The 14,994-nt window shown below is 36.6% G+C and overlaps 1 protein-coding gene and 1 long non-coding RNA gene across 6 annotated transcripts in view; one reads left to right on the forward strand and one right to left on the reverse strand.

The window, feature by feature from the left end:
• Arhgap18 (Rho GTPase activating protein 18) overlaps positions 1-14,994 on the reverse strand; it is a 176,045-nt gene that overhangs the window by 23,935 nt on the left and 137,116 nt on the right. For all 5 annotated transcript variants that reach the window (XM_048798170.1, XM_015501120.2, XM_048798177.1 and 2 more), the window contains exons 6-10: positions 12,003-12,168; positions 9,345-9,436; positions 4,997-5,074; positions 2,145-2,304; positions 467-549 (exon numbers count right to left, since the gene is read on the reverse strand). In XM_048798170.1, the coding sequence (XP_048654127.1) occupies positions 467-549; positions 2,145-2,304; positions 4,997-5,074; positions 9,345-9,436; positions 12,003-12,168 (579 nt within the window). The remainder of the gene's footprint in view (positions 1-466; positions 550-2,144; positions 2,305-4,996; positions 5,075-9,344; positions 9,437-12,002; positions 12,169-14,994) is intronic.
• LOC125615093 lies at positions 501-11,716 on the forward strand. The gene is made up of 3 exons (XR_007345656.1): positions 501-915; positions 7,529-7,900; positions 10,979-11,716. It is a non-coding gene; the product is annotated as an uncharacterized LOC125615093 (long non-coding RNA).

Raw genomic sequence — 14,994 nt, forward strand, 5'->3', positions numbered from 1 at the left:
CATTAACAACTTATTTCAAAAACTCTACCCTTTGGAACTACAAAAGATCAACATCCTTAGGCAATAGTGGGTTGTATTTATATTAGTGAGTCTTAGGATTTTCATTTTAAATATTATTAACCTTATTAATACAAACTCATTAAACAGAATTTGGAAAATGTAGAAAAATAGGAAACAAAAAGATATCCATTGTTTCCATTAATCAAATGAACCTTAATCATCTGTTTTGGTAGAAGAAATGTTATAGAAAAACCTAAAATGCAAAACCTAGTAATATGAACAACAACCAACATAATAAGTTAATAAAGAATTAAACACTTTCCCTCCCCATCAGTCCTTAGAAGTCTTTTCCTTTTAAACTTCTACTAATCTTTCCAAGGTAAACATCACATTGTTGTACTGTAAATAATGAAAAATCACTATGCTATGTCCTAAGGGATATTTAATGTAAATTATCCCAGCTGACCTTCAGTGTGTCTCTGTTTGCATCCGGCAGGAGGATGACAAGGAGGTTCAGAGCCTGCAGTTGTTGCTTCTTGGTTGGAAGATCTGCAGATAGATTAGATAGATCTGAACTCTTTTCTTTATTGAATATTTTTCTTTATCTTTTCAAGCAAAAAAGTTATTTGGCATAAACATTACAGTAAAATGTAAGATGCAATGACGACTGAGCAGCAAGCCTGGTTGAGAGAGTTTGTGGGAGATCAGTGGAGCAGCTGCCAAGAGCTTCCTCTCCCTCAGAATGCTCACTTCCAACTGTGATCATATGACGAGCGGCCTTATGTTTGCAGACACACAACAGTGCTTTGGAAATAATTTTAACTTCTGTGAGATAATTATTCCCCAATGAAAAGACACAGAAGATTGGACCTTCCATGACATGGCATCAGGGTGCATCTTGTGTTTCTTTTAATGGTGAGTAAACAAATACATGGGACGAGTCCACTAATTTCAACAGGAATAAGTAAAACAGGGTCTTGGAACACAGCTGGTGTTTAATATGTGTTTGTGCAATGAATTAGGAAACCAAACAGCAACTAAAAGAGTCTAAGAGCTACATTATAAACATTGAATCTATGATCTTCAGTAGTCCTCAACCCATTTAAGTAATATTTATGTATATTTAGAATCATGCCAGCATTTGTCAGCAATAAATGTGGCCCTTTAATCTATCAGGAGATGTATGCAAAATAACACAATTTAACCATTAAAAAATATTTTAAGCAGAAGATGGTTTCTTCTGTTTAAAGATGAAATCTGTTAAAAAATACTTCTAAACATATTTCATGTTTCCCTTATAAATTTTGAAGAAATGTTATGGTACAAAATGACTCATGAATTCTTCTCAATATTGTATGCTTTAAGAATAACCTGGAACCGTTCTGATTGACATAGCAGCTCACCATAATTATTAACAGTGCCCCTCTTTCACTCAAAAGTGTCCCAGTCTGGAAGCTAAAGATATGGTTGCTTAAACATGTTGACAGTGTTCTTTCTTTTCTAATGGACTCTCAGAGTAAAAGGGATAATTGTGCCGGTACATAACCCTTATAAGATCGCTGTGTTCCCTGAAAAGGGAATCAAGAACTATAACAGACATTAACTTGGAGCTTGACCAAGACCACAAAATTGCAACACACAACAAGTCTGTGTCCTCCACCAATGAAGCAGCAAAGTGCTCTGTCCCATGCTTCCTCACAACAATTTCCAAATTTAATTTTTCAGGGAAAATGCTCACAGACTCTACTACATCTCCTTGTGCTTTTATGGCAACTGTTAATCCACAGCTTCTCCTGTAAGTGTTGCTTTTAACACTTGGCAAGAAAAAAAAAAAAAAAAAACGCATCAGAGATCTTCTGCAACTCCTATTAGAGAAGTACTTAAGTTTCCGGGTTTTAACTTTCAATTGTATTGTTTAAATGCCAAGCAATTAACCTGTACCCAAAGAGAACATCCTGTAGCCTATTTATGCAGACATGTATATTTGTAAAAGAAAAGGGAAACAGCCTGAGGTATTAGAGCACCTACCATCATCCATGAGTCAAAATGTGTCTACTTGGGTACACCTGGTTAGCTGCCTCACCCTGCCAAATGCATTTAAAACAACATAGATGGCTCTAGCATCAAAGAGGGATGGCACTTACTCTGCACAGCCTGAAAGGCTCTGAGATACTCTACGCTGAGCAGGGGTTGGGGCAGCTCCCGGATGAAGAGCTTCAGCAGGCTGGCTGCGTCATGCTGTTTGACACTTTCCCAATTAAATGTCCCTTCATAAAACTTTGCTTCTAGTTCTTGGCAAAGATTCTGAAAGACACAAGGGGGGCAGGGGGATGGCTATCAGTAAGTGCATTTTTCCCCTGCTGAGAGTGTGATATGTTTTCTGCTTTACAAGAATTCCACTCTGAGAAGACATATTGAAGTATCAAAAGTCAATACTTCCTTTACTCAGAAAAATACTATCCCCACCTCCACCCCAGTTTTACTTTACTAAGAAAAAATTGTACCTAAGGCCAAGACTTAAAAAAAAAAAATTACTCAAACTTTAGTAATGAAAGAACATAAAAATTAGTTAAAAGTTAAAATAGTCCTTCTATTTAGGGGCTTCACCTAGATACAACAATTCTTCAAGATATTAAAACAAATCACTTAAAAGAGACAATTAGTTATTTATAAGTGTATTTGTGTAACAAAATGCATAATCAATCTTTGCACCCTAAAGCAGAAGATCACCTCTGATTAGTCACCTCTGGGAAATGGAAAACCAAATCCTATAGCAAACAAGGCATGAAAATACATCAATATACCCGTCTTCAAATGCAGCCATTCTGCTTTCAACTAACTCAAGGGAGCATTCCGAGTCCACTTAGAATTGGAAATACCTACTCATTTACCTCACAGACTCTCCAAAACTTGCTGGCCAAAACTACAACTAATAAGTCAATTTAGTTTAATGATCACTACTTTCGACATGCCGTTTTTTTTTTTTTTTTTAAAATAAACACCATGGTATAAATTCTATCGTGTCAGAAATCCTGTCAAAGTTTGCTACTTCCTTCTATTAGGTGAAACCAGTCTCCCACAAGATGGTTTTTATTTTCCTTGTAAGGTGACTTTTATCACATTATCTCTTCCCAACAAAACCCCATCCTATACCTTCATTATTTTTATAATTAGTGAAAAGTATGCAAGTAAACTTAGAAATGGAGACGTGAGGGCAGAGGGAGAGAAGGAAAAGAGAAAACAGAAAAAGGAGAAAGGAAAAAGAAAAGAGGGAGAACCAGTAGGGCAGGGAAGAAAAGAGAAAAGCAAAAATTTTGCTTCTTATCATTAAATTATTTGTAATGGACCAGCTGCTGCATAATTTGGTGGATGACAAGAGGCTGGGTTAACCCAGCTGAATCTTCTTAATTGGCCGTTGTAGAAATTACATCTAGTTGTCTTTCTGCCAGCCTTCCCATCACAAAGTAAAATCCACATATATTCACTATTTCTGTACTAAAGTCAACCTGTCTTGGATCCTGTGGGGTTGCCATCATGCTGTGCTCATGAGGGCCCAAAGGCTTTGAACTGTCAACTGAGAAGCACTACTTGTGCTGACATAAGTAATATGAAGCCACATTACCTGTTTCCATTCCATTGTAAGAGAACCCATTTCTCAAGAGCTGATCCCTGAATCACATACAATGCCCATGATTGACTGGTGAACTCGCCGTAGATGTTCATAAATGCAGAAAGACATCGGCAAGTTATAAAACTTACAAACAAGGCAAAGCCTTTCCAGGGACCTCTATGTACCAGACATCAAACCCAGGGGACACAAGCTGAAATTTGTCAGCAGGGTATGTCACATTACTGGAATCCTATTAAAATGAGATCACTGTGTAGGAAGAGCCAAGTTGGCTGAATCTAGTGTCTTGGAATAAGGAAACTTATCACTAGGTGATGCAAACTGTGGAATACATGAATAGTAATTCCAATCCTAGTAGTACCAAAGCCCAGCAGTGACAAGCAACGGCAGCATGCACCCACTGAGCGTCATCTCATCCTGGTCAGCTCTGAAGTTGTCAAATAGGATAATAGGACTTAAGGAAATGAACAGAGAAGATCTCTTCCCTTGATCATATTTATTCTTAGAATTTCAAATTCAGTCAGACAATATCTAGCATGCGAGCAGTTTCTCTGCGCTATCTCAGTTTAGAGTCAAAGCTGAATTTGAAAGATAGGGTAAAAGAGATAGTAAATGACTGCTAACTGAACATTTCTGCCAGGTGAATTTTCTAGACGTAGTTATAGTTACAAAGAACTTCCTTTAAAAGCATGTCTTCTGGGAGACATATGTAGTACATCCTGCCTGCAGGGTCATTCCATTATCTATTGTGCAATCACTGGAAGTTTTATCCCCCAGAACAGGAGTTGGAGCACAGAGTTGAAAACAGGAGGGTGCACAGGACCCTGAGGAGACAAGAAAAGGTAAGGACAAAGGGGGATCCAATCTAGGAAGTCTGGGAATCCCCTCGCCTCTTTTACCAGCCAGACTTGCATCAGCTGGCCACAGAAAGAAAAGGAACTGTGATGATAGGGAGTGTGGTTGGGACACTCATTCTGCCAGCTCACCAACACTAACAAAGTATGGGGACTATTGTCAAGGGCCATATTGTGCCAGAGTCTTATGTTCCTGTAAAAATAAAAATAAAAACTCAGTTGCTATTACTCATCCTGATAAACCTATCACCACAACCCCCTATTAATATTTTGAGTCATCATGTTCTCTTTAGACTAGTGTTATTAATATGGCAATTTTGAAAAATAAAAACTTAAAAGAAAGAGAAGGGATTGTAGAAAACCTAAATATAAAGTGAAGTGTTAAGACGTTTTATTGTTTTATTTTATCCACTTTGTTAACAATAAGGGGTGGGGAGGACAAGTTGGCTTTAAAATGCAAAAGTATAATTAAACAATAAAATTGTACATTAACAGAGCCAAAAGGTTACATTACCTTGATTCTAATGGCAGCTCCAGGTATTCGTAAGAGGCCTTCAGTTTCCAAACCTCCCTCTTCAATTTGAGAAATCAGCTATGTATAAACAGAAAAACATGCTGATTTTGATATCTGTAACAGGTACATTTTAACATCTGTTTCATATATAAATAAGTGAAAGCTGATTGCAATGACATGTACACTGGATTTTATGAGGTTTTGAATGCTAATGCACCACCACAATTCAAAACAATAAGTCCAAGAACTAGTTATAATTTAGAAAAAGTTGGCTCTGGTTTTACTTTGCAACAGAAGTGTATAATTTTGCACAACAGCTGTGGTACTCCAAACAAACAGAGAACGAAGATGTTCTTTGTTTAAAAGCAACCAAGAACATCCATTTCTTCTGTTTTTCCAGCAACATATTCTGAAATAAAATAAATTCTATGAAATTCTAGTATCTGCACAATGACATCACATTTTTAGTTTGTTCCAACAAAGAATTACTTACAATATGAAGAAAAAAAATTCGTTTGCTAATATTTATTTTTAAGTCTTTGATGATAAACTTGAATGTTCTTAAATGGGACTTTTAAATCAAACCAATGGCCAATGACTACACATAGCTTTCTCTTCTGGAACCCCAAAATAAAGTCTTTTTTGTTTTCTTTCTAAGGATGGAAGCCAGGTCCTCCCACATGCTAGGCAAGTGCTCTCTACCACTGAGTTATATCCCTAGTCCTTTCTGAGACAGGGTCTCACTGACTTGCCCAGGCTGGCCTCAAACTAGCAATTTGTTGTCTCAGATTCTAAGTAATTGGGATTGCAGGTAAACGCCTCTGCTCCCAGCCTTTATTTTTAAAACTATAAGCCAAAAACTCATTAAAGTAAGGCAAATGGGGGAAGTTATGGTGACAAACTATTGAAAGCTACAAAGAAGACAAGAGTGGTCAGTTTCTTGGTAGGGTGATCTTCCAACTGGAAAACTAGAACCCACATTTCCTGGGTAGCACACAAATTGTTGATGGAGGTATTCTGTTATTTTTAAGGAAATCGATTCCACATCCTCAATTTAAATATAATGCATTTATTAGCATCCTATAGGTTTCCCTTCCTACAACCTACCCACTTTCCCCATTAGCCTTCTCTTACTTCATCAGACAGAACTAGTCTGCCTCATGTGTAATCTCAGTATAACATCCTCAGCATATCCTAAGGCATAAAATCTTCCAGAGTACAAAAGAATGTTTTTCAGGGAAGACTCCTTTAATCATTAACCAAGGTGCCATAAGCCACATAGACCTGTTTTTATCTTGTATATAAAAAGTGCCTCTTAAGAACCAAACTAGCTGTCATAAAAGAGCTCCTTTGACCTGAAATCAGTTCTATTAGGGTATGTGAACACTGGAAGCAATGGCAATTTTTCTTTAATGACATCACCTCTTCTATCCTTGGACTAGGTGGTGGCTAAAGGATGCTCTGATTTTTAGGGAGCTGGGTTAAGAATTAACCAAAGAATAGTCACAAAATTCTCCTAAGGATTTATTACTAGATGAAGTATCTTTGACCAGTTGAAGTAGTATGCGATTTTTTAAAAATTAAACCAGAAAACTTTTCAAAACCACATTGTTCAATGGATAGAAACTAAAAAAAAAAGAATAAAGTATTTAAAACCAGATTTATAAATATTCAATGAATAATTTTCATTTTATTTCACCTTGTAAAATTAACAATAAAACAAAATCATGTTAGATTATAAGCAAATTAGTTTTTAGTTTCTACTAAAAGCATAGTTTCTATGCTTTCTCACTTTCATTAAATTCACAAAAAAATGGATCATGACTTCTAAATAACTAAATGAGAGCAACATCTGAATTTTCAATATTCTAGACTTTTTTATTCTCAAAAACTGAATTCCGGCATCTGACAGAATTATATATGTGTGTATACAATCTGAATTTCATATTTTCATATTTCTCACTTTGAAAATCACATTTTTTTACCATCACATATTACATTATTAAAATATACTATTTTGCCTTCCTTTTAATTTTCAAGACTTAAAATAGATAGAAAATTATAATATTGATCTATATAGTGAATATGCTAGTTTTAATAATTTATCTCATGTTCTATAATTTATCAGTAATTCACAGCATTTCTCAAAATATATAGTATAGATTTATGATAACTGAAAAATGAACTCAGGCTTTTTTGACACAAAGTATGCCTAGTACGGCCTATTAGTTTGTCAGAACACTGGATCTGCTAACTAAATTATAAAGTGGACTTTTTCCATTAAATTAAAATTAACAACATTTTATTTTTCAACTCTTTATGAGAATATGGTTTAAACAAAGTGCCTCTGAGGAAAAAATAAATAAATACCAGATAACAACTCAATGGTAGTAGATAAGCTCTGCTAGTGGCCTTTTTTTTTGGGGGGGGGCGGGTATATTTCCTCAAACATTAAAAGTATAATCCTCTGAAGATTGGTAATGAATCTCTTTGTAGATCAGTGGTTTCTATTTCTTTCTTTTTACAAAACAGAGGGAAGACCCAATTGAGTTGTCCAGCTGATGAATCCAAAGGCACTTCTCATGACAGACCACTGTGATTTGCTGCTTACGATTCAGAGGTGACACAAGCAGATGAGTGTTACCTACAAGCAAACTCTTCATATGAATGAAAAGCTTGGAGCTATACCACCAATACTTCATTCTAGCAGGCTGCCAGAGTCTAGAGAATGTTGAAAAGAAAATAATGAAAAGTAACTAAATAAACTTTAACAACAACGACAACAAAATACTGTCAAGAGAAATGACAAAGGGAGATTTTTCTCAAGGGACCGGATACCATGCTCAGCCTGGTGAGGAAGCATCATCGAACCTTATGAAAACCTAGGCTCACAGAACTTCCCTGGTATGATGATGTCTTTGTGTGTCCACGTGGCTACAGTATCCAGTTATTCAGTCAAATACTCATCAAGATGTTGCAGGGATAGGATTTTTTCAGATGCTATTAACATTTAAATCATAGTTTGAGTAAAGCAAATAACCCTCCAGAAGTTGGAGGGCCTTACCCAATCAATCGAAGGCCTAAAGGCAAAACCTGGGATATTCCAAAAAAGAAGTTCTGTCTCAAGACTGAAGCATGAACTCTCACCCCAGGGTCCAGACCATTTGCTCCACATCTGAGGCTTGCTAGCACCCATACCTAGCTGACAAAATTCTCCAAAGTACTTCACTTCATATCTTTCTGCATATATCCCATTGGTTCTGTTTCTCTGCAGAGCCTTGGCTAACACACTTAGGAAGCATGCTGCTGAGATTCCCGTTCTGAGAAGCCATTTGTCTATAAGGACTCACATCTTTTCTTGAGACTAAAAGAATTTGTCAGTAACCGGTATTTGTTACCCTCTTTCTATTAATCACAGGAAGCATTGACCACTATTCATACAGATACAGGTTCTGTAGGCAGTTGCTGTCAGAAGCTGATGAGTAGGATAAACCGCACAACAAAGTTCATCAGGAGAGACAGAGATACACGGGTTTGGTGTAATGGCAAACAAGAGCAATAAAGGCCACAATGCTAGTCAGACAGGGAAATGACCAATTTGGCATAGACTAAGTGCCAAGATTAAGCCTTAGGTTTGGATGAGTCTGTTGGCCTAGTCAACTGTGAAACCATTTCTCCTGTCCCTAGAGATTTCAGAAACTAATATGCCTGGACTGTTGCAAAGTATCCATAACGTGGGTTGTCCACAACTGATCTGATCTGGCTTCTTCAGCGTGTGCTTCCTAGCTTTTATCAAATGTAATCAGTGCTTCAGGAGCAATGATGGCTCAGAGGTTGGGCTGAAATTTTTTATTGCTATAGATAATCCCCTTATGAATAATTGAGTGTTGACTATCCAAGTGATTTGATAGTTTAGTAATCATTTTCTAATTCTACTTTATGGTTTCTTTGCCTACTTTGGACATAGGCACTGGTAAATTAAATTGGACATCCTCACTGTAAATAGGAAAGCTTGGGAAATACATACAGGCATGAAATATTCATGAAGATTCAATTCTCTAGAAATTTATAAGCAGTTCTCACTCCTATGTATTATAGAATTGAAATCTCAATTATACAAAGCCAGCTAATACAAGACAGGAAAATGATGCCCGGTGATCACAGTTACAGTAATAACACAGAAAGCATCACCATGAAATAAAAATTACGAGCCCTCGAAACAAATTTGCTTCCTGAATAGAAAATCCAAGTACCACAAAGTAAAAGAGACTATCAATTGAAACTATAGTATATAATATAATAGTATGAGTTAAAAAAAAAAAAAAAAAAAAAAAACAGGCCTACTTACTTTTTGAAAGATCAAGGGTATTCGAGTTCCAGGCACTTTTCTCTGATCTTGTTCTAACAATGTGGCCAGTGGAACACCAAAAAGACCAGAATCTGCAACAAGAAAACAAAATGTCTTTGTTTCCATCAATTGACTAATAATAATAAATACAAAAAAAAAATGTTAAGGCATAAGATTTCTGACATTGTCATTCAATCATGCAACTATTTATTGAGTACCTACTAGGAAAAGGACAAAACTTGGCCGGCCATTAGGTCAATATAAAAATTGACCCTGCCTTATGGAGAAATATAGCAGCAAACAACGTGTTAGCTTGTTGTTACTGTGACAAAATGCCTGAGACAAACAACCTAAAGGATGAAAGATTTATTTGGCTCATAGTTTCAAAATTTCAGTGCATGGTCAGCTAGCATCATGGCATAAGGACAAGGTAAAACACAGCTCTCACCTTATGATGGCCAGAAAACAAAGAGTGGAATATGGGACAAGATATAGTCCCCAAGGGCAGAACCCTAAGGCACACCTCACTCCCTTCAACTAGGCCCAGCCTCTGAAATTTCCGTCACATCTCAATAGTCCATTAAATTGTGAATCCATCAATGGATTAATCCATAAAGTCAGAACCCTCATGATCTATTTACTGCCCCAAAGCCCCAGCTATGAACATTGTAGCATTGGGAAACAAGTCTTGAGCTAACACATGAGCCTGTAGGGGATGTTCCAGATCCAACCAGAACACTAAAGATTGCAAAAAAAAAAAAAAAAAAAAAAAAAAAAAAAAATCACTGAAATAATTAGAAAAGGGAAAACTGCTACAAAAGGAAAAACAGACTCCTGGGAGAACATATAAATATTCAAACAATTTACTAAAGTTCAATCAAATTAAAAGTGGCTGAAAACCAAGTATTACTCATCTCTTCTAAATTGACATTTAACATTCTAAAAAACAGCTAAGTATCAATAAATGCCATTTTGAGAAATAAGCCAACTTTATGATCCTATTCTACAAATGTTTCCACTTAAAAAAAAAAACAGTAGATATTTGGTATTCTTAAATTTAAATCTGTAGAGTTTTTTTTTTAAATATAGTCAGTAATCATTCCAGAAGAAATGATAGATAATATCATTTATAATTTTTGTAAATTACTATCATATGCCTTGACTTTGGTAGGAGCATAGTTCTTACCCAGAACCTCCACCTCATCCCCATCACTAAGTGGAGAATTACCACAGATGAGATACTTGGTTTTCAGCCATAACTTTTAATAAGTGATGAAGATTATTTTTTGCTGGATGTGGTGGCATACACCTGTAATTCCAGCAACTTAAGAGGCTAAGGCAGGAAAATCACAAATCTGAGGCCAGTCTCAGCACTTATATGAAGAGGGCTTGGATGTAGCTCAGTAGTACAGTGCTCCTGGGTTCAACTGAAACACCAAAAAGACCATAATCTGCAACAAGAATTTTTTTTTTTTTTTAAATACTGGAATTTCTACTGTTCCATTTAAACTGTGATAGCTTTAATAAGAACAATACTTCTCCGCTAGAATGGAATTCTTAAACAAAAACAAACACAAAAATCATGAGGACTAGGTTACAGTTATTTAAATTATATTTCTATCTTTTAATTGCAGGTTTTGTGATGAGATTCTAGAAAAGCATGTGCAGTCTTCTTTCTACACAAGAGACTCATGGAAAAAAAAAAAAAAAGAGCACCTTTTAACCCAGAAATTCACCATTCCAAGCCTCAAGCTAGAAGATTCCTAGGAACTGAACACGGAATGTGGTCCACCGTGGGTCCACTATGACAGAGGACCTGAGGGAAAGACATTTCAGTCCCACAGAGAAACTGCCGCTAATATTTAAACCAGGTGACTACTTGCCTTGGCTAATGTTACCATAGCAACTCATAGTCCTCATTCATGGTGTCCCTTTAGGAGGCACCTTTCAGGTTAAACAAGAGGACAAAGAGTCCTACACAGTAAAGCTTTGTCAGTAGAGAATTATCTGGATTTCCAGACCAATAAAACCCCAGAGGAACAAAAACCAAAGATGTATTCATTCTTTATCATGCTACAAAATATAAATTCTATTTCTGTAATAGGTAAAGCAAGCTGCTTACAAAAGAAAAACTACACATATATAGGATTAGTATCATCTAGGGGTACTGTATATATGTTACAATGACATTCCCTTAATAGGATAAGAACTATTTTAAAAATGTAGTTACAACTCATAGGTAAGTGAACAAAGCGACAAAATACTAACTACCCCAGTATTTTCTAGCCAGTGATAAGTGAGAGTCATAATTTAGGACCAACCAGCTCAAAGTCATTTTTCAAGATCTGAATTTGAAAACAAATGTTTTTTTTTTTTTTTTTAAATACACAGTTTTCAAAGGAGAAAGCATAAAGTTATGATTCTTTGATTCACAGTTTCCTTCTGTGGGAATTATTTGATTATGCCTTTATTTTCTATAGTCTCTAAGACACAGTATACTTTTATCAAGTTACTCAATTTTTGAAGGCAATGTTTTAGAATCTGAACTCCAGATGTATTTGCAGATGTTGCTTTGATACCTGCCCCCAAGAATACTGCTAAAAATCCATTTTGCTGCTTTAAAAGTCAATCTAACTATTATTTCTATTTGAAGGTTACCTTTTGTTTTGATTTTCGCAGCTTTCTGTTGTTTCAGCTCGACACCCAATACATCATAGAGAGCGGTCAGCTCAATCAGGGCTAAATGGCAAACTTTCTTCATGTCCTGGGGTGCAAGGTCACCGACCTTTGTGGTGCCTGTTTTATCTTTTGGCAATCTGAAATCCTAAAATAAATACAATTAATATAGTGAAAGCTTACAGTATCTAACCATTTTTGTAATGCAGGAAGAAAAAAAAAAGCATAACTCTATAAAGAAGTTATACTCAGATTAAATGACAAGGAAAGCCATGATAGAATTTTCCCTGTCAGATGCAGAGTGAGTGATCCTGTCACAAGGGGGGTGGAAGTTCCAGAATCTGACAAAGTGAATGAGATCATGTACTGGGAGGGCTCCTATCAATACTACAGGTCAAGAGAGTAAGCCCAGAAGAGAAAATGACTACGAGTTAGTGGTTCTTTAAGAACCAAAGATTAATCAAGCATATGCCTGTAATCCCCCAAAACTTGGGAGACTGAGGCAGGAAGATGGAATGTTTGAGGCCAGCCTGGGCAACTTAGTGAGATCCCGTCTCAAAAAACCAAATAAAAAGGGCTGGTGGTAGTATACTCTTGAGTTAATCCCCAGTACCACCCAAACCAAAGCAAAATTGGAAGTTGAGGGATAATCAATGGGGTGGGGTGGAAGAGGAGGAATTACATGATATGATGAGGATAAATAGGAAGAAGAGAAATAGCAGCATGAGTGTGTGCTTAGAATGTGCCAGGTACCCTTCACATACATTGTGTATCTTCTGTAAGTAAAAACATGGTAAGATTGGTAAAGCCTACAGGGCATGGGATAGCAGCTGGCATGAACTTTAAAGACAGCCTGCCAGTCATCCAGCTGCTTACCAGATATGCGATTTGGCAATTGCTTAATCTCTCTTTCTGCAAAATGGGAGGAGAGGGAAGAGAGAAAGGAGGAGGAGAAAAAGAAGGAAGCCACCTAATTTAAAGTGCTGTTGTGAGGTTCAAATGTCACTACGTCCCAACGACTTTTATGTGGTTGCTCTTATTAGTTATCATTATTACTTTCACAGCTGAATACACCAAAATGGAGAGGTGCCAGTCAGGACCACAAGCAAGTCAGTGATATTAGCTGTTTTATGCATTTCTCAAATATCATCTAGTACTCTTAACGTTAAACTCATTATATATAAGAAAACAAGCCACAAGAGGAAGAAAAAGAATTTCTTTAGCATATTTAATACATGCTGCAGTCTGCCCTGTTTGCTGACTAAACCAATGATCATTTTCTAGCAGTCTGATAAAAAATTCTTGCATTAGATGACATCGTTGAGGTTTACCCTTGCCTTCTTCATTTAATTGCCAAAGATGTTCAGTTGATTCCCTTTTATTCTCTCTGCTGATTTTTGTCATTAACATCTCATGGCCTAAATATTAATATAAGCAGCAGGTTAAAGCATGGTATCATGCAGGTCCCCAATACTCTTTTCAAGAGGTTTAGAGGTCAAACTTATTAATTCAAAAATTGTCAATTCTTATAATAATTAATATTAGTTGAATAATTAATTTTAATAATAATTAAGACACTGTTTTGCCTCTCCTGCTTTCATTTTCTCCTGAGTGCAGAGAGAAATTTTCCTTTGGTAAACGATGTAGACCATTGCAACAGATAATGCAGGAGGAGCTGACCTACTAAGGCCAAATATTAGAGATGTGCTAAAATTAGAACTATGCCACACTTCTCAATTTTTAGTTCTAAAAAAACAAGGCTATTTTCCATTTTCAAAAGGGCTTTTATGTTAATGGTAGCAATTACTTTAAACAGACTGTGTGTGGCACTAGGGATTAAACCTGGGGGTACTTTATCACTGAGCTACAATCCAGACTTTTTTTTTTTTTTGAGACAGTGTCTTGCTAAGTTACCAAGACCGGTCTTGAACTTGCAATCCTTTTGCCTCAGCCTCCTGAGCCACTGGGATTCCAGGTGTGTGCAAGCTACTATGTCCAGCTAATTTATTTATTATCATTATTGTTGTTTTTGTTTTATTATTTTGTGCCACGGATTGAACCTAGGCCTCAAGTATGCTAAGCCCATAATTTACCACTAAGTTACACACCCAGCTCCTTAATTTAAGTTTGATATAAACATCCATAGGTACAACCCACATAAACAAAACCTCTTTGAGGGCCTCAATAATTTTTAACAGTGGTGAGACCACAATTTTTGAGGGTTACACTGTCCCCTGAAATCTATAGCCAATTTCGTTCAAGCAAACTCAACTCTGAGAGCCTTAAAAAAAAAAAATCCACTAAAAAGAGAAAAGGTATCTCTCTTAGCTTTGGGTAATCTATTTTTGTCCTATGAAAATATTGAATAAAATAAGAACAGACCTCATGGAAGATGGAGCCTAACTGAATTCCCAGCACTGATGTGGAAGGCCTCCATAGTGCTGGGCACAGTGGGTGAGTATGTGGAGCTGGGCACAGGGGGCAAATCTGTCTCCATTGCTTACTAGCTATGTGACCTCAGGCAAATACTACCACTTCTGCACCTCAGCCTCTTTACCTGCAAAATGGAATAATGCCACGTTCCACCATATATAGCTATGGTGAGGCACTCATGGCATATAGCAAGCACTCAAAAAGGGTTAAGTATTACCACTGTGTCTTTCTTCACAGAACTTTTTAAAATAATGTCAACGTTTCATGGTTTTCCATTAATAAAAAAATGACAAGATTCATATTTACTTTTTACTACATTCTGCCAAAGTCTCAAAAGGGTAAGAATGACTATGGCGGTGTTGTAAGTATGGAAAATGAGGCCTGGTGGAAAGGGTTAAATGTGGCCAAGATGCAAATTAAGATCTCCTCAATCCCAAATTCATTAAATCCAGTCCTCCCAGCCCCATTCACCTGGCAGGCAGAGGGCAGAAAGCAGCAGGCAGGAGGAAATCTAGGTTGGCAGGTGTTGATGTAGGACTGG

The sequence above is a fragment of the Marmota marmota genome, unplaced genomic scaffold (assembly GCF_001458135.2).
Source record: "Marmota marmota marmota unplaced genomic scaffold, marMar, whole genome shotgun sequence".
Taxonomy (NCBI): Eukaryota; Metazoa; Chordata; class Mammalia; order Rodentia; family Sciuridae; genus Marmota; species Marmota marmota.